Source organism: Vicugna pacos, chromosome 6 (genome assembly GCF_048564905.1).
Source record: "Vicugna pacos chromosome 6, VicPac4, whole genome shotgun sequence".
Lineage (NCBI taxonomy): Eukaryota > Metazoa > Chordata > Mammalia > Artiodactyla > Camelidae > Vicugna > Vicugna pacos.
In genome coordinates, this window is record NC_132992.1 from 15882707 (window position 1) to 15901984 (window position 19278).

At 32.3% G+C, this 19278-nt stretch overlaps 1 protein-coding gene across 2 annotated transcripts in view; it reads left to right on the forward strand.

Moving 5' to 3' along the window:
* Positions 1-19278, forward strand: part of TRPM7 (transient receptor potential cation channel subfamily M member 7) — a 98716-nt gene that overhangs the window by 54543 nt on the left and 24895 nt on the right. Inside the window, exons 20-28 of one of the 2 annotated variants that reach the window (XM_015242738.3) lie at positions 2370-2498; positions 3911-4189; positions 9229-9403; positions 11315-11441; positions 13021-13205; positions 13834-13966; positions 14743-15458; positions 17269-17336; positions 18509-18568. In XM_015242738.3, the coding sequence (XP_015098224.1) occupies positions 2370-2498; positions 3911-4189; positions 9229-9403; positions 11315-11441; positions 13021-13205; positions 13834-13966; positions 14743-15458; positions 17269-17336; positions 18509-18568 (1872 nt within the window). The remainder of the gene's footprint in view (positions 1-2369; positions 2499-3910; positions 4190-9228; positions 9404-11314; positions 11442-13020; positions 13206-13833; positions 13967-14742; positions 15459-17268; positions 17337-18508; positions 18569-19278) is intronic. The other variant, XM_072962452.1, reaches the window with a different exon arrangement.

A 19278-nucleotide genomic window follows, 5' to 3' on the forward strand; every position in this document is an offset into this window, starting at 1 on the left:
TACAATATTGCCTATATTCCCCTGTTGTACAATAAAATAAATCCTTATAGCTTATTTTATGCCTCTTATTTGTACCTCTTAACCTCCTACCTTTATATTGCCCCTCCCTCTGTTCTTCTTCCCACTGGTAACCCCTAGTTTGTTCTCTCTGTGAATCTGCTTCTTTCTTGCTGTATTTACTAGTTTGTTGTATTTTTTAGATTCTGCAGATAGGTGGTAACAGTATTTATCTTTCTCTGTATGACTGTTTCACTAAGCATAATGCCTCCAAGTCCATCCATGTTGCTGCAGATGGCAAAATTTTGTTCTTTTATGCTGAGTAGTATCCCATTGTATATGTATATCCCATGTCTTCTTTATCCATTCATCTGTTTATGGACACTTAAGGTGCTTCCATATCTTGGCAATTGTAAATAATCCTGCTGTGAACATTGGGGTGCATGTATCTTTTCAAGTTAGTAACACAGTATGTTTTAAAATTGTATAAGCACAATGTTTTTAAAAGATAGGCTTTAGGATGCCTTTGGCCTAGAGGCCATACTAATCTTGATATAACTTAGATCACTGAAAAGCCTTTTTTTTGTTTAAAAGAGTAATACACTTGGCTTAGTTTCATTAAGATTGTCATCATAGACAGTAATAAATACTAACAAATCTTAGTTCTAATTGGAACTAGAAATTTACTAAACAAATATGTGGTATTCATATGCCTTTGTAAGTGAGTAACAAATACTAGTCATCTACTAAAAATATTGGTAAAGATTAACCAAAAGAAACTCTGATACCCAAGTATAATTTCTTCATGCTTTTGGATTTTGCAGACAATATTTAAAGTTTTGGAAATAAACCATTTTACAGTGTTAATTGATGTTGAAAAGTAATCTAGATCATTTATATAGTTTTATTTTTCAGTGGTATAATAGTTTATTTCTTCAACCATAGTACATGTTTGGTTTGTCTGTCACATAATTGGTGGTTCCCTTGCTTTATGGAAGAACAGATGTTAGTATCAGATTAAAGAGCATACATGTCCATAGAGGGATGGACTCATCTAAGAAACACATGAGAGTAGTGCCTACTGTTAACCAGGGACTGAATGAACGAGTTTTACTCCTCTTCCCAGGAAAACTTTTAAGTTGTTTTTGACTTTGTTGTCATGTTTGTCATTTTCCACTTTCATCGTTATCAAGTTTTTTTTGAATTGCTAAAATATACAAGTGGCTTTGTGCTAAGATGAACATTTTAGAATTTGTTCTTTCAACTGTTGCTTTCTTACCCACACACATGCCCCTTAACCTGAGGCTAATTCATTATGCTTCCTTCTCAATATGAAAATTTTCTTGTTCTTTCTTGTTCAAATGTTGAAATTGCAAATTTGAATACCTAATATAATCCCCAAATTCTGTCTTCACTAATAGGAATAACTTGGCTTCATATGGTTGCTTTCATGTGAATGACTATTTAAAAATGGACGATTGGTGGGGTGGGTGTATAGCTTATTAGTAGAGTGCATGCTTTCAATCCCCAGTACCTCCATTAAAAATAAAAATAAATAAGGACAATTGAGGTGGCTATACAAATTTCTATTTCTCTTTCTTTACTAATTGCAGTTTACTTCCCTACCTTGTGATAGCTTAAATCAAGGATGTGGCTAATTTTAAGACTGGTAGAGGCAAGGAAACAATGAGAGAACTGTTAGCCACAGTTGTTCAAGGGTCAAAGAGCCTTGGTTTTCCTCTGAAATGAAATGACTCTTCAGATGTTGCTGTACATAGTACCTTATCATCTCCTTATAATCTTTCTTGTTAAGAGTCTCAAGGGGTGGGATGTTCTCTTACCTAGGGAGAATGCTTTCATATTTGTTTCCATTTCTTGGGATCCAACCTCAGTGACTAGAGCTGGGAAAATACCTGTTGTCTTTCTTAGGAAGTGCTACTTAGGAATACTAGTCGGTTGGGGGAAGAAAGAGCCAGGTAGTATGTGTTTCTTGATGATGGTGGTGAAGATCTCTAGTAAATTTAAAATATTATGGTATTTTAGGTATCATATAAGTTAAGTAGAATTATGTGGACTATACTAAGTACATAAATCTGGTATTATTAAATTCTTCCCATGGAAAGTACTAAAAAATCAACAAATTTAGAACAACACATTTATACCTTGGGAACCATTTATATTTTAATTGGTAAATGCAGTGTCTGCATGGAAGAAGAGTTATTTCTCAAACTGGTTCTAATGATTGAATCTGGGAGACACTTCACAGGGGCTCATTTAGTCTCTTGTGTGTGTGTGCTTGGAAATTTTCATAGTAGAAAAATTGTATTTTATAATCAATTTTATTCTTATCTTATATTTTCTTTCTTTATTAGTTGGCATACTTAGGATTTCTGATGCTTTATACATTTGTGGTTCTTGTACAAATGGAACGATTGCCTTCAGTTCAAGAATGGATTGTTATCGCTTATATTTTTACATATGCTATTGAGAAAGTCCGTGAGGTAAGTCTTTAGTTTTTCCTACTAGTAACTCAGTGTATATATGGAGGGTTTTGTGTTGTTTTGGTTATGTGTGTGGGTATGTGTATGTGTTAGAATTTCAGTAGGTGATCCTATTGAAGTGTAGAACATGTTTGTTTTTGCTGTCCAAAAATGATAATCAAAGAACTGAGTTTAGTGGGTTAACTTTGTCACAATTACAGAGATAATGATTTGTCTCAAAAACTAGATCTGTTTTTGTTTTAGTTCCTCAACATTCATATTTATGTTCTTTGCCACTCTTAAAAAGTATTAAATATACATATAGCCAATTGGGTAGGTAAATTATAAGTAGGTTCTTATTTTGCTCTTGTGTTGTACTTCCTCTGAAGTGTACTGTATTGTCCATTGAATTGTCATTTAGATTTAGATGCCTGTGTCTATCAAGAGTTTTCAACTTAGATTGTAAATTTTCTGATACCCTGATTTTGTGGAAAAAAACTTTTTTTCTTTAATTTTTATACTTTCTGTTTAAACTAACAGTTACATAAATGTTGTTTTATTACACACTTATGTAAATATGTCTAAATTATTCCATACCTCTGCTTTACATTTAGAGAATACATGAAATCGCAAAAATAGATAGAAGGCATTGAATTCCCTTCCCACTTAGATATAGGAATTTATCTTATTAAACAGCTTATTATGCATTTTAAATTCCATTGAGTGCCATGGCCTGTTAAATCTGTTGTTTTACTAACATGTTTGAAGAAATTAAGTTGTTAAATGATAAAAGCAGGTTGTAAAGAATATTGTAAAATACATATTGATAAAACAGTTCTGCAAGGATTCTTTAGATAGTAATAAAAGTGGTTGCCTCTAATGGGAAGGGGAATTAATTGGGTAGGGAAAAAGAGTGGAAGGGAGACTCTTCAATATTTACTTTAGTGGGAATGTATTACCATGCCCCACACAAAAAAAATTCGTTAAAATTTTTATATTAAGCAGAAGAGCTAAAGTGTAGCTACTTAAACCATTGAGTTGTTTACTTTCTGCAAATAAGGCATCTTTAGAAGATCCTAACTGGATATCCTAATGTTGTTTCAATGCAAAATAAAGCAACTTTTCCAAAGTATCTCAAGTTCCAAGTCTAGAGAACTTTATTATAATCTAAGATTTTCATCTTCTTAGTTGGATGACCTTGGTTAAGCATGTCATTTATTTGTGGATTTTTTCCCCTATATATACAGGGAATGAGGATAAGAAGTATTTGTCTGATATCGTATTGAATTGTTTTGGTGATTAAATGCCAAGATAATCAAAAATACTTTGAAATATTAAAAGATATATAAAACTACTGTGATATTACAGTTGAATTCTTGCCTGTGTTTTAACAGGAAGAAATTGATTAAACCTTTTCTTCTTTTAACCTTTAGATCTTTATGTCTGAAGCTGGAAAAATAAGCCAGAAGATTAAAGTGTGGTTTAGTGATTACTTCAATATCAGTGATACAATTGCCATAATTTCTTTCTTCATTGGATTTGGACTAAGATTTGGAGCAAAATGGAACTTTGAGAATGCATACGATAATCATGTTTTTGTGGCTGGAAGATTAATTTACTGTCTTAACATAATATTTTGGTATGTGCGTTTGCTAGATTTTCTAGCTGTAAATCAACAGGCAGGACCTTATGTAATGATGATTGGAAAAATGGTAAGTTGAGAGGCTTCTGATAATACTTTCGGGTTTACTGATATTTTTTCTTACAACCATAAAAATATGTTCATATAGTTTTACTTGAACCAGAAATGATATTTCTTGTTTATTTGCCTCATACTCCAAATAGACTATTCCTAAGGATATTAACTTTTGAAGAAAATATTTGATGGGATAAGGTTAGGAAACCATACTTTGTTTTATCTTGAAATACTTTAATTTTTAAATGCTGCTTGCCAGGACTATTTGAGATCAGAGTGAAAAATATGAACTTGTCAGCTCAGTCTGAATTTCTTTTCATCTTTACTGCTGCTACCCAAAAACAATCTATCATCATCTGGCACCTGCAGTAGTCTAGTAAACTGTTTACTCAGCCACTCTGGCCTATCTTCAGTCTTTACTGTAACTAGAGTAATATTTCAAAATGCAAATTTGAATATTTTATTTCTCTTTCCAAAAGAATCTTTCAGTGGTTTTGCATTACTCCCAGAGATCAGTGTCCTAATAACCCACAAGCCCTGCTCACTTTGGCTGTTGTTTTCCTTTCTTCCTCCCTCTCTCTGCCTGCCTTCCTTCCACCTTTAAATTTTGAGATAATTAGATTCACGTGCAGTTGTAAGAATACAGAGAGATCTTGTGTACTCTTTACCAGTAGTAACATCTTCCTTGCTTTCTTTTAAGTCTCATCTCTTAGCATTTTTGATCTCTTATCTGTATGCTAGTCACACAGGCCTTTGTTTTTAACACAGCCCCTAACAGAGACCCATAGTTCATGTTCTTCTTTCTGCCTTAAAAGGGTCACCTTCATCTACACTCATATCCTTAGCTTTCTAGAATAATTAACTTAATTTTATGCTTCAGATCTTGCCTTCAGCAGGATTTTTTTTTTCAAGGAAGCTTTTTTGATCTTTTCCAACTAGATCAAGTTATTTACTATGTAATTTAGTGAGGCCCATGTTCTTCCCTTCAGAATGTTTATCTCTGTGTCTAGCTGTATTTTAAACTACATTCTTATTGAATTATATTCTCCTCTAGACTACAATCCTTGGAGTAGGAAGATCTTCTGGTTTTGGTCACCTTTGTATCTCCAGTAGTTACCACAGTGCCTGTCGTATAGTAGATTCTCCTTAGTAAATATTTGTTGGTTGGATGGATAAAGCCATTTCAAGTAGGAAAAAGACAGCATAAACATACTGAACGTTAATTGTATTTTAATAGGTTGGTTCTTAAGATTTTTTCCTCTTCTTTTTATATCCTTAGCAGCAGATTATAAATTTAAAAAACTGTAATCATTTACCAAGTAGTTTTTAATGTTTATTATAGTCTCACTACTGTGCAAGACAGTGCAACAGGTGTTAGGATATTGCCCCTGAACTTTGTGAAACTGCATTTCTTTTTTTGACTTCTTCAGTCCTGTAGTTATTTTTAATAGTTGCATAATCTAGCTTGAGGAGCCTATCCTACATAAATTATTTTAGGAAATTATAAGAGATATTAGTAAACTGTCAGTGTGGTTTGTTGATTAATGACTATGGAATATAGGGATTCATGGAAAGACAGAAGTCTGGAGGTTTTTTTTTTTTTTAAGCTATAGGATGTGAGCTGTTCTTTGAAAACTTGAGATGGATAGGAGTACAAAGGCACAGCCTGACTGGAGCTTCTTTTGTGATAAGGTACAGTTGGTTAGCAAATTGGATAGGCAGGGTGTAGCTTGGAGTATATAGAACATTGAAAACTGGGACTTGAGAGAAGAAGAATATAGGGGAAACCGTTGAAGAGTTTTCCCCCCTTATTTTGATTTTTCATTACCATGAAAGGAGTAAGTTGACATTTCTCAGTCTTTCCTTATTTTGATGTGACTTTTCAGTGTATAGATTTTGAAAGCAGCTAGTCAGATTATTCGTTATGATGATTTTTGACCAGTGGGGCAGTCTGAAAAAGTCTCACAAGGGTTTCTAATGCTCACATCCAACCTACCACACTAATATTGCCCCTTTTTAATGTTCTTTGCAAGATAATGCTAACAAAACAAATAGTGTCAATGGCTTATGTGTTTAGGTACCTCTTTCCTCTTATCTTTACTGATCCAGGCTATTTTTAAAAGTTATATCCAGAACATCTAATCTTTTCCACATACAATGTCCAATATTTTGCTCTTTCTCATAAGCTTAATCAACTGGCAGTTTTTTTTTTTAATACAGATACCAGGTTTAATGTGCATTAACCTGAAAAATCTAAAATGTACTGGACCTACTGCTGCCATAAATTGCTTTCAGTTTTCATTGATGGAAACGGCAAACTAATATGCTTGTATTGCGTTTGTGAAAGTAACTTTTTTTTCTAAAATTATTCATTGTAGAAAATTTTAGCAAATACAAACTACCCTCTAGATATCCAGTGTTAATAGTATGATGTATACCTTTCCATCCTTCAAGACATATATGAATACAAGTGTTTATTTATGTCAAACTTTACACAAATAAATGTATGTAATAGTTTTATTAACATGAGCTTATTATAATGTGCTATTTCTCAATTCTTTTAAAATACCTACCCCTTTTTAATAAATACAAAAATTCATTCCTTGAGTTTCTGAAACCCTTTTTCTTGAGCTTGGAAAATTGGTCTTCTAGATTAAATTTATCTTATGACAACCCCATGAGCTCACAAGATTATCAGCATTGCTTTACATCATGAAAACAAAATTTTTACATTTTAAAATACAGTTTTATAGTTATATTTGCTTTTTCACACTACACATTTCCCTTCTAGGAATGTGTATCCTACTCTGCGCACCACCAGTTAAGAATTACTGGTTTATTATTTGTCACATCAAAGAAGTTCTCATTATTCATCCCATTTTGCATTCTTTCATGAAGTAGTGGTATTTCTAGGAAAAGTAGGGGACTTAAGCCTTTGGGGGAAGAACAGGTTTTAGCCTAACTTTTAAGTGTGCAAAAAACCGCTCCATCTCTCATTGCCTACCATATTATTTAATGACTTAGTGTTGTTGGGCTAATTTAATGGTGATGTAAATGGGAGGTGCAGGAAGTATGGAAGTGAACAGCTGTAATAAAAGATGGAGATAGAAAAAGTAAGGAAGCCAAGAGAAAGTGGAGCTGTCTGAATTTCCATCTGAATCTCTAATTTACTCCTAACACTCCTGCCAGTTCTCCCATCCTGGTAATAGGGAACTTAATTGTATTAAATTCTTAAATACAAAGAATATGGTATTTGAAAAGAGTTTAGAAAGTAGGAATTTCTTCTGATCAGGGAATTGCTAATTAGAGAAAACAGCTTTGAAAAGCTTGAAGATATAAAAGATTAAAATAGAAGAAATCTTCACATTTGACATCTTTAATAGAGACTAATGAAAATTATATGGTAAATGCTGAACTTTTGTCACTCACTCCGTATATGAATACATTCAAGCAAGGAACCCTCATTTTAGCTATAAGGAAATAGAATATTCATGTATTTTAATTAATTAAGTTTAGATCATATATAAAGGAGGTTGTCAAATAAGCTTTATATGAAAAGGTATGAAATCCAAAGATCTCTATGAATCATTAGCCATAGATCTTGAATAATTTTAGGATACTTCTGTTATGGGTTTGGATTTGAATTTTTGACTTGGGCTTTTTCTTTAATTACAAATAAATATTTGGATTTCAAATTATAGCAAATGGTATGAATAATGTTTTGATAATTATTTGCCTTTTAAAATCTTTTAATCCCCAAATTTTGTTTATTGAAGAACATGCATTCTCTTAGTAGTAATTCTCTTAAGTGGTCAAATAAGGCATTACTTGACTATTAAAAAAAAAATGAATCTTGGTGGGAGGTATTAGGATACTTTGATTGCAAGTCACAGGGACTCAACTCCTACTTAATTTAAAATGGAAACTTATTGGCAGATTTAACAATTTTAAAGATAAAGGATCAAGACTAAATGATTATATATAAATACGTATTTTATACTTTCTCCATCCCAGTCTAGACTTACTGTTCTTACTTTCCACATTCCTACCTTCCATTTCTACTCTCACTGTATATTTGTTCAAAACGTATATGAAAATGTCATAGTAATTTCTTTTAGGGTGATTTATTATTGCAATTATTGTTGGTTCACTGTAGATTAAATGTAGTCTCTTGATCTGCATGGGATTTCCCCTAAAGATTATTATTTGTGGATGAATGTTATTATATGTTACTAGAGTAAGACTGCATTTACTTTTTTAGATGAAAATGCTGAACACTTGTATACATAAATAAGTGGATAGAAATTTAAAGTTTTATTATAGCATTTCACTTAATTCTCTGAATTCCTGTGTAGTGGTGTCAAAAGTCACATTTGATTTAGCAATAAAAATTGGTTTTTTAACTGATTTATTAAGTGAGAACTCAGGCTGTTTTTCAATTTTGTTGAAACTAAAGAATTGCAAACTACCTGACTTAAAAAAGTATTTGTTAACGAGATATGGGTATCACTTATTTTCTCAACGCCTATATTGAGAAATTCAGTTTGTTGTTTTATTTACATCCTGGGAGGTTTTCACAGCTCAGGAGACGAGGCACTGTGATAGGGTTAAGGATGAATGAGAAGAATGTCTTATGTGAGGTGGGCAGAGGACCATATCAAAGAGAGGTAGAAAAGAGAGTCTGCACCTCCAGTATAAGAACAGAGAAGTTTTAGGAAAGAACACTGATGGAAATTTATTCCTTGAATCTCTCCATTGTGTCTATACCTCTTTAAAATCTTCATGGATAGGCAGACTCTAGTTTGAACCTGTGATATGGTTAATTATATAGAAGATGCCTATGACTTGCCTGATGGCACAGATCAATTTTTACATAGCCTCCTTGATGTTAAGGTTTACATAGTGATGAGATTCCCTGAATGCTAATACTAGGAATAAAAAGAAACTCAAACATTTCAAATTATCTATTAGAACATTAGAAACTGTTTTTTAAGATGAAAACTTGTCTTTGTGTTTAAATTCCCATGTATTTTAACAGTGTTCATTTTTTAACAGGTGGCCAATATGTTCTACATTGTAGTGATTATGGCTCTTGTATTACTTAGTTTTGGTGTTCCCAGAAAGGCAATACTTTATCCTCACGAAGCCCCATCGTGGACTCTTGCTAAAGATATAGTTTTTCATCCATACTGGATGATTTTTGGTGAAGTTTACGCATATGAAATTGATGGTAAGGATTTAAGTGTACAGATTTATCTTTTAACTATTTTGTTTTAAAGTCATAATTACTTTATAGTAATATCACATATTTTCACAAGTCAAGCTGTTACTGACCTAAGCCCTCCAGCAATGCTTTAGTTGATCCCAAAAGAAACATAAAAATTAATTGAAAAAAAAGTATTTTAGAATATTTTTAGCTCTAAATAATGGAATCTGGCTTAAACTGGCTTACACAATAAGGGCATATATTAGCTCATATAACAGAAAGGGCAGAGGTAGAGTGGTCTTTAGGATTGGTTAATTCATAGCTAAGGACACCTATTCTTTTTTTTAAACTGCTCTGTAATCACGGTGTCTGATTCATACATGCTTTCTGGTTTTCCCTTAACAGTTATCAGACTCTGCCACTAGCAACTGGAGGAAAGAGAACTGTTTTCCATGGTTCTCTTCAGGGAGAAAAGCCCCTTTTCCAGACGTGCTGTATTGACCTATTTTTTCCTCTTGTTAGCTCACATTAGCTTGACCCTTCCCATTTCTGAAACAGGGTAAGGGTAATGGAATTACACTGATTAGTTTGGGCCAGTCACGTTGGATTGTATAAACTCTTGAATTGTAAAATTCAACTGTGAATACATTCTCTGCGTGAAGTAATAAATGTTTCTCTATGGTTTTAAAGAGACTAGATAACTTGACATAGGTGATGCTGCCAGCTTTCAGGGATGTTCTTCTGCTGACCTCCACATATGAGTTACAGAATCTTTATTTTGTTAGTTCACTCATGTTCTCTCCTGCTTTTTCTCTCTCATCATTCTTTACCCCATTCCTGTGTTACTCCTTACCCACCTGTTTATAGGTGATTAGGTCAGGGGATGGTTAAATAGTGGTTATCAGTTGTTATCAGATGTTGGTTAAAACAGTGAGGTTTTACCAGCCTGGTAAAAATTTGTGTTTAATAGCTTCCTGTTTGGTTATCATTTCCAAGTTTTTATTGTCTGCTCTTTTTCTGATGTGGCGCTAGTTATAAAGCATTGGATATAGTTTTGTAGTCTTCTGCATTCAGTTTCTCAGATATTTGCTTCATCAGATTAATCTGAATAGAATGGAAATATTCATAAAAATTTTTAAGAGTGAAAGAACCTTATGCGTCAGTTTGCCCAGAAAACCATTTTTTTGAAAGGAATGATACAGCCATGATACTTTCAATGGTGTGTGTATATATACATATGTGTGTATATATGTATATATACTTACAAAACACCAGGTGCTAATAAGTGTATTATAAGTATCTGTATAAAGCCTATCACTAATTCATGATTATTTAATTCTAATCCTTGCCCTACTTGAATTGATTTTACTTTATTCCTAATAACTCTGTGGTAGGTATTAAAGCTCTTCCCTTTCTTGATTCAGCTATGTTCTGTCTTCGGCAACATTCCAGTTGAGGGTAATGAAAAACAAGGAATTCATTTGAGAGGCATTTTAACTATTCCTTCAACACTTTTGTGGCATAATCTCAACTCAGTAATCTTTATGTTTGTAAATTTACTATGAATTTACCATAGTCTTTTATGGTTCAGTTATTTTTCTTAACAACAATATGTGACTGAATCTGGGAATTTTATTCTCCTTAATGTTCTTCTGGCTAAACCGTACCTTGAAGGGTGGACATAATACAGAAGTATACTTTCTTATCTGGAATAGAATGGTAGAATAGTACCCACGGCCCTCACAAAATTCTTCTGGGTTGGAATACTTTTAAGTTGGTGTTTGTATGGCTGCATGCCCAGAAACTTTTGCTAGTATCTGTGAAACAGATTTGTGCATAATCAGAACTTCATTATGTAAGCAAACTTACATAAATATTGACTAGAAGTAGTAACTGGTAAATGACTGTATTTTAATTTTTTTTTTCTTCCTAAAGTTTGTGCAAATGATTCAGCTATTCATGGTATCTGTGGTCCTGGGACATGGTTGACGCCATTTCTTCAAGCAGTCTACCTCTTTGTACAGTATATCATTATGGTCAATCTTCTTATCGCATTTTTCAAGTAAGAATTTTATTCAGTTGCTTATTGTAATGAGATCATTTACTGTATGGTTCTCATTTTGAAGGAACTATACAAAGTTAAAAATATGAAGAATTTATTGAGGCTCAAACTACTAAAAATTTTTTTTTTAAATTACAAATAAGGCATGCTTTTCAAAATCACATTAGTTCTGAATTTGAGGCTTTATGTTTCGACATGCAGTTCTTTTATAAATTTAATCTTTGTTTGGGATTTCCTAACAGGTGGTCAGGGAATACATACTCAGTATACAAAACAGAAAGGCAAATAGAAAATTCTTCAATAATCCCATTCTTAATATTTTGGTGTACATCTTTTCTTTTTTATGAATATATATTAACCATTTTTTCTTTTAAAAATAATCTTTGTATATTTTGTATACTGTTTTTAACTAAGCAAAACATGAATATTACCCCACATTAATAAATGTCCCTCTCTAGTTAATTTTTAATAGTTGCCTGATATTACATGATATAGACCATAATTTTTAAGCCAGTATTTTTTTAATTTATTTACTTACTTACTTATTTACTTATGTATTTATTATTATTGAGGTGTAGTTGATTTACAATGTTATATTAGTTTCTGGTGTATAGCACAGTGATTCAGTTTTACATATATATTCTTTTTTATTATAGGTTATTACAAGTTATTGAATTAGTTCCCTGTGCTGTACAGTAGGATCTTGTTGTTTTATCTATTCTGTACATAGTAGTTGTATCTGCTTATCCCAAACTCCCAAATTATCCCTACCCCCCACCACCTCTTTCCCTTTTGGTAACCATAAGTTTGTTTTCTATGACTATCAGTCTCTTTCTCTTTTGTAAGTAAGTTCATTTGTATCTTTTTTTTAGATTCTATGTATAAATGATATTATTTATTTGTCTTTCTCTGTCTGACTTACTTCACTTAGTATAATAATCTCTAGGACCATCTATATTGCTGCAGATGACGTTATTTCATTCTTTTTTTATGACTGAGTAGTATTCTTAAGTCAGTATTTCATATTGCTCAGTTAGATTGCTTATGATTTTTTGTTCCCAAAAACCACATTGTGGTTAAATTTTTTTAATCAATCCTTACACATTTCCTTAGTGTGTTTTCCTAAAAGTAGACCTATTCAATATATGTATTTTCAGGATTTTTTGCATTTAAGTCAAAATAAGCCCATGTCCCCAAATCTCTGCTAACAGTAGATATTATTATCTTTTAATGGTTGCTAATTTGATAGTATGTAAAAGGATCTTGTTTTTATTTGTACTTATTTTGTTACTTAGATTGAATATTTTCTTATGTTTTTGTCATTTATATATAATTTTAAAATCTTAAAATTTTCTGCTTATTTTTCTGGGAGTTTGTAATTAAGACTCTCAATAGTGTCAAACTTTTCCTTACACTTGTTGCATGTTTTGTTTTGTTTTGTTTTTGTCTTGTTTATAGTGGGGTACTCCTTTGAACCCTTGTTCAGAACAGAATTACAGTAAAATCTTTAGTATTTAAAACTTGAAAAAAATTCAAGATGTGATTAGCTAAGTTTGTTTTATTTTTATTGTTATTTAAGCAATGTGTATTTACAAGTGAAGGCAATTTCCAATATTGTATGGAAGTACCAACGTTATCATTTTATTATGGCTTATCATGAGAAACCAGTTCTGCCTCCACCGCTTATCGTTTTCAGCCATATAGTTTCTCTGTTTTGCTGCATATGTAAAAGAAGAAAAAAAGATAAGACTTCAGATGGACCAAGTAAGTAAAACAGATGAAGGCCAGTGTTTTTATCACTTTCTGGTATTACACTGAAGGCTAAGTATTAGCTTTATTCAGATTTGTTATTGTTTGTTAATTTGTTAATGTTATTGTGAAGACTTTAGTTGAATTTGCTGAAACATAAAAGAATTTTAAGTATAATATAGCATCTATAAAAGTGAATTTAGTATTAAACTGTTTGGGTATGGCATCTCAATTTTTTTTTTGTAGAAAATGCTAATATAAATCGTAACTCTTGCTAGTCTACAAACCATTTTGGCTGCTCTGTAAACAATAACACTTCTAGTACATTCTACACACCACATGAGACTAATCAGACTGCTCTGAAAATTTTACAGTGGCTTACAGTGGCTTTCTATTCTACCAAATCAGTTCTTAAATTCCTCTACCTGGGTATGTGAGGGATAGATGGGGGAGGGTGTTTCATAGGAGACGGAAATTAGAAAAGGAAGAAGTACCTGAAACTATTCTGTGGATATCACACTGTGAATGAAGAAAGAAGTGGAAATACTTGTGCAGGACTTCAGAAGCACACCAATAAAAAGAGAAAAAGTGCTGATGATGTACATAGTATCTTCATTGATTTTTTTTTCTTTTTTCTCCTTAGAACTTTTTTTAACAGAAGAAGATCAAAAGAAACTTCATGATTTTGAAGAACAGTGTGTTGAGATGTATTTTAATGAAAAAGATGATAAATTCCATTCTGGGAGTGAGGAGAGAATTCGTGTCACTTTTGAAAGGTTTGGAAGCTGTTTAATTATAATTGATTTTATGTCCAAATGGGTTGTGCTGGTTATGGGCCTTATACATGGTCATTATTCCATTTATGTTTGTCAAGCAAGTCAGCTTAGTGATGGTTTTGCATTATGTATTGGGAGACAGTTTAGTTTACTTCAGGTGTTTCATGTAAGTCAGTAAGCCAATCTCTTGTTATTTTTTACCCTTGCTACAGAGGGCAGAAAAGAGTTAATGTTCTTTACTAGTAGGTAGAGAAGATTAAACCTGTCTTCATTTTAAAACATTTGTTTCTTTCCATCAGCTCTGCTACATTTTAAAAGTGTATGGTGTTTGTGTAGTTATGGTAATGGTGATAGTAGATCCATGTGTATGTAGCTGTATACACACACATTTTTTTGTATTAGTCTGATGTGGGAAAATTGGAATAAATAGCTTGTGGCACAAAACTGTTTTGAAATCTTGAATTTTTGTTATAATAAAGTTAGCACTGGATCCTTCTTTAACATAAAGGTGTGCCTTGTATAAATGAATAATCATACCGTATTTTATATCTTACCTTTTTTAAAAGTGCATGTCAAATTCTTTTTACAATTATCATTTATTGAGATTACAAAAAGAATTTCTAAAACATTAATTTAAAAAAAAATTTTTAATGGAGGTACTGGAAATTGATCAGGACCTCATGCATGCTAAGCACACACTCTTCCACTGAGCTATACCTCCCCCCACTAAAACATTAATTTTTAACATTTGTAAAAAGCTTGTGTTTCTCTTACAGAGTGGAGCAGATGTGCATTCAGATTAAAGAAGTTGGAGATCGTGTCAACTATATCAAAAGATCATTACAGTCATTAGATTCTCAAATTGGCCATTTGCAAGATCTTTCAGCACTGACTGTAGATACATTGAAAACGCTCACTGCCCAGAAAGCTTCAGAAGCTAGCAAAGTTCACAATGAAATCACACGAGAATTGAGCATTTCCAAACATTTGGCTCAAAACCTTATTGATGATGGTCCTGTAAGACCTTCTGTATGGAAAAAGCACAGTGTTGTAAATACGCTTAGCTCCTCTCTTCCTCAAGGTGGTCTTGAAAGTAATAATCCTTTTCTTTGCAATATTTTTATGAAAGATGAAAAAGATTCCCAATGTAACATATTTGGTCAGGATTTACCTGTTATACCCCAGAGAAAAGAATTCAGTTATCCAGAGGCTGGTTCCTCTTGTGGTGCCTTATTCCCAAGTGCTGTCTCTCCTCCAGAACTGCGACAGAGACTCCATGGGATCGAAACTTTAAAAATGTTTAGTAAAAATCAAAAATCAGGCAACTCATCTAATAGCATACCACATCTATCAACTCCACCAACAAAACTTTTTGTTAGTACACCATCCCAGCCAAGTTGCAAAAGCCACTTAGAAACTGTAACCAAAGATCAAGAAACTATTTGTTCTAAAGCTGCAGAAGGAGATAATATAGAATTTGGAGCATTTGTAGGTAAGTTTGGCAAACTGATATTTGTGTATCAACATTATTTACTTTTTAATGATAATTATCACCTTAGAAATAAAAATAAATGGCTGATTAATAAATCATGTACTTGTGTGACAAGTGGACTACTTTTTCATGGAATGTAGTTCTAAATTTCTTTAAAGGAATCAGAAGTGGGGGGGAAAGGTTGGATTGAGTTGTAATAATTAAATTGGCACATACCTCTGCTGCAGTTGACTGTAGTAACAGATCTATGGAAAACTTAACTTGGATTTTGTCTTTTGAGTTTGTAGATAGTCTCTAATTTGATCAACTTTTGTTGAAAGAACTTGAGTGATTCATAAATGTTACATTTATAAAGGTACAAGGGAGGCTAGAAGTTACTGGGAAAAAGCATTGTCTTACAAGTAGGGTGCCCATACAGTTTTTCATCTAAACCAGTAAACTTTTGAGAATGATAGAGTGTACTACTAATATTTATATTAGAATAGCAGGAAAAGCCAAGACTCTACTTAGAAAATGAGTATTTATGGACGACTCATTTATATACCCAGAGAGGAGAGCATTTCAGAAGGGAATGATTCATTCTTTCATCTCAGCTAAAGTAAAAGAAGGACTGAAAATATATTTATTTTGGCAATGATAACATATTAATGACCTTGGTGAAAACTGGAAGTGGTAGAGGGGAAAGCCAGATTATAGTGAAATAAAGTACAGATGGAAGGAGGGAATGTAAAGAGGGTGACTGAGGAGCAACTCAAAAGCTTGGCAGTGAAGGCAAAAAGAAATAACTATGACTGAGGGAGTGACTCTTAAAAGCTTGGAAATGAAGGCAAAAAGAAAGAAATAACTATAATTGTGATTCTTATGTTTAAGGTTTTTTAATTTGTTTTGTTTTTAATGACAATAGAGACTTAAGCATATTTCAATGCTGACAGTATGCCACATGGAAGGAAATGGTGAAGAGGGAATGCTTCATAGAGCTAGCTAAATCCCAAATATTTGGGCAACTATAATGTCCTAACAGTCTTTCTGTCAGATTATTAAAGTATTTAATAAAGAATTCTTAGAAAACAATTTTGTTTGTTTGTGGGCATAACCAGAATATTCCAAAGTATGAAGAAGGTCCTCTGTCTCTTCTAGTTTGAATTTTCCCATGGCTTTCTAACCTTGTCCATAACACTTTTTTGAGTCTTCCCAGCCTAGAAATTTACCTAATTATGGAACATGTATAGAGATCATTCAGAGAATATGTTAAGTCCATGTAAAATCTCCACATTAGGGCCAACGCTGTAAGTTATCTGGGTACTGAGCATGCTCATCTTTACTTCTAGGCGATGAGAGTTCACTGTGGATTTACAGAGATAACTTTCCCTACATAAAATCTATCCCAATTTATTTTTAAAAAACACATTTTAGCTTGTTTGTTAATATATTACCACTGGGATAGAGGTGTATATATGATATATCTATATTTATATGTAATATGCATATGTTACATGTGTAATAAATGTATATAGTGCTTTTATAATTTTATTGATAATAAAAATGAATGCTCTTCCTTTTTTATTTTAAATTTCAAGCAATTCACTTTATTATCACATGTTGGATTCTTTTAGGATCCTGTTACTGTAAACTGAACTACTCATCTCCAGCTTTTTGACAGGTATTTTCAGTATTTATCAAAAGAGCTACAGGAAACTTCAGAACGATCAAAACTACTTACAAAACAACATAAATCACTTGTTTGAATAGAATAGGCAATGAGTTATTTTGATTTAAAAAATTTTTTGTTGTATTTTTTTTCCTTTTCAAGGACACAGAGATAGCATGGATTTACAGAGGTTTAAAGAAACATCAAACAAGATGAAAGAAATGTTATCTGTAAGTAAATCCTTACCACAGCACAATTCAATTTTATTTTGCTGTTTGGAGGTTTAGTACAAAATAGAATTTAAAAACACTTCTTTTTTTTGTTGTAAAATCACAGTTTTAACATGATGATCCCAAATATTTGAAGCTGTATGCAGTTTGAAAAAAAAAAGAAATAATTGAGGAATATGAAAAAATGTACAAATAGTTTGTATTTTTTTAACTAAAATAAAAAGATCACCTATTTAACATTTCTCTTTTTAAAAGTGCTTTTCCTTGTATGCTTTCCACTGACTAAATACTTCTTGAGTTCAACTCTTTCACAGGCCCAAAAGTTCACTAGGACATAACCCTGGTCCTCAAGGAACCTGTGGTCTAGCAGTAAAAATCTGAATATGCCAGTAACTACAATATAATATACAAAGTGTAAAAGAAGTTCAATAAATGTTGATTAAATGAGTTTTAAGTCTGTAGAACATCTAGCAGAAAGGTGTGTTTCCTGGCTGAAAATTAGTTTTTATTTCTTAACTGCTGCTTTCATAAGTTTCCCATAACTATGTAGAGCCTGAAGGGAACATCGTAGTTACACCAACATAATTAAGAGGGCCTGGGAAAGTGCTAAGTTTCTCCATCCCCTAAGAACTCAAGTTGTGGAAATGATTAAGTGATAAATACAATGGAAATAAAGCTTTCTTAAAACGAAAGCCAAAGAAGTGATAATGACATAAAATGTAGTTAATTACATAATATCTATGAATGATTATTTATCATATATGATCCTTAGTTAATTGTGTAATTGCTGTCAGGACATATTGCTTATTGTCTTACATTGAAACAGTAGACTCAAGTGCATTTTGATACTATAAATACTAACATTTGTATTTTTAATAGCATATATTCTGATTGAAGTATTTTACTTAAATAAATAAATAAATAAATAAATAAATAAATAAACCTAATCTCCCCCACTCCCTGCCCCAGTCTTGGGTTCAGTCCCCAGTACCTCCATTAAAAATAAAAAATAAAAGAATGACGTATTTTACTAAAGTGAATAATTTAATGTCTATTAACTAGATTTTGTTAACTTGGGATTTAATTAGTGATTATATGGAAAATGAGATTTAATGATTATATGAGGATCTCTTTCTTTTCATATTTGCCTTTAAATTTCTTGCCTCAAATAGGGCCAGGAGAATGTTGTAAGAAATACGATTGTGGAGTATTCAGAGATGCCTGCTTATCAGGTAAAGTCTCTTTAGTACATGTGGGAGTCAGAAACTCAACTTGAAATATGCATATTCCTTTAGATGTAGGAAGTAGATGTTCAGTGAACTTATAAGAGTATAATTTGCGTGATATTTTCTAACCACTTTTAAAAGTTGTGGAAGGATAAGTAGCAATTTTAACAGACAAAAGTGCATTTCAGGTAGGAGCAACATGAACAGTAGTGAAGCAAAGCCAGAGGATATATAGAATATGGTAAAGCAAATGTTACTTTGACCAGTGAACAGGTTCATCACCTGAGGAAGTTGTAGGAAATACGGCTGTAAAATAATCCAGGATTAGGGTAATTTAGAAGTATATTTATTTGTCACATGATCACACCTAATTGTAAAGGAGGCGTGGAAATGTAATTTAGCTGTTTGAAAAAAGTAGGGGAGATTACATTTTGCTAGACCATTTGTAATCTGTGCCACAGGACTAGATGGATAGATGCTTAAATAACAAGTGAAATATTTTTTAAAAATTTCTTTGATCAGAGAAAGAAGCCATTGGAGATTTTTCATTATCCTTATCAAACCACTAATCCAGCAAAATGTACAGCATGAATTGGACTAACCATAGACAGAAAGCTTTTTAGAAAGTTTTGATCATAATTCAGGAGAGAAGTGACATGATCTTGACGAAGACACATGGAAATGGAAAGAAAGAAGCTTCTAGACACTGATAATAG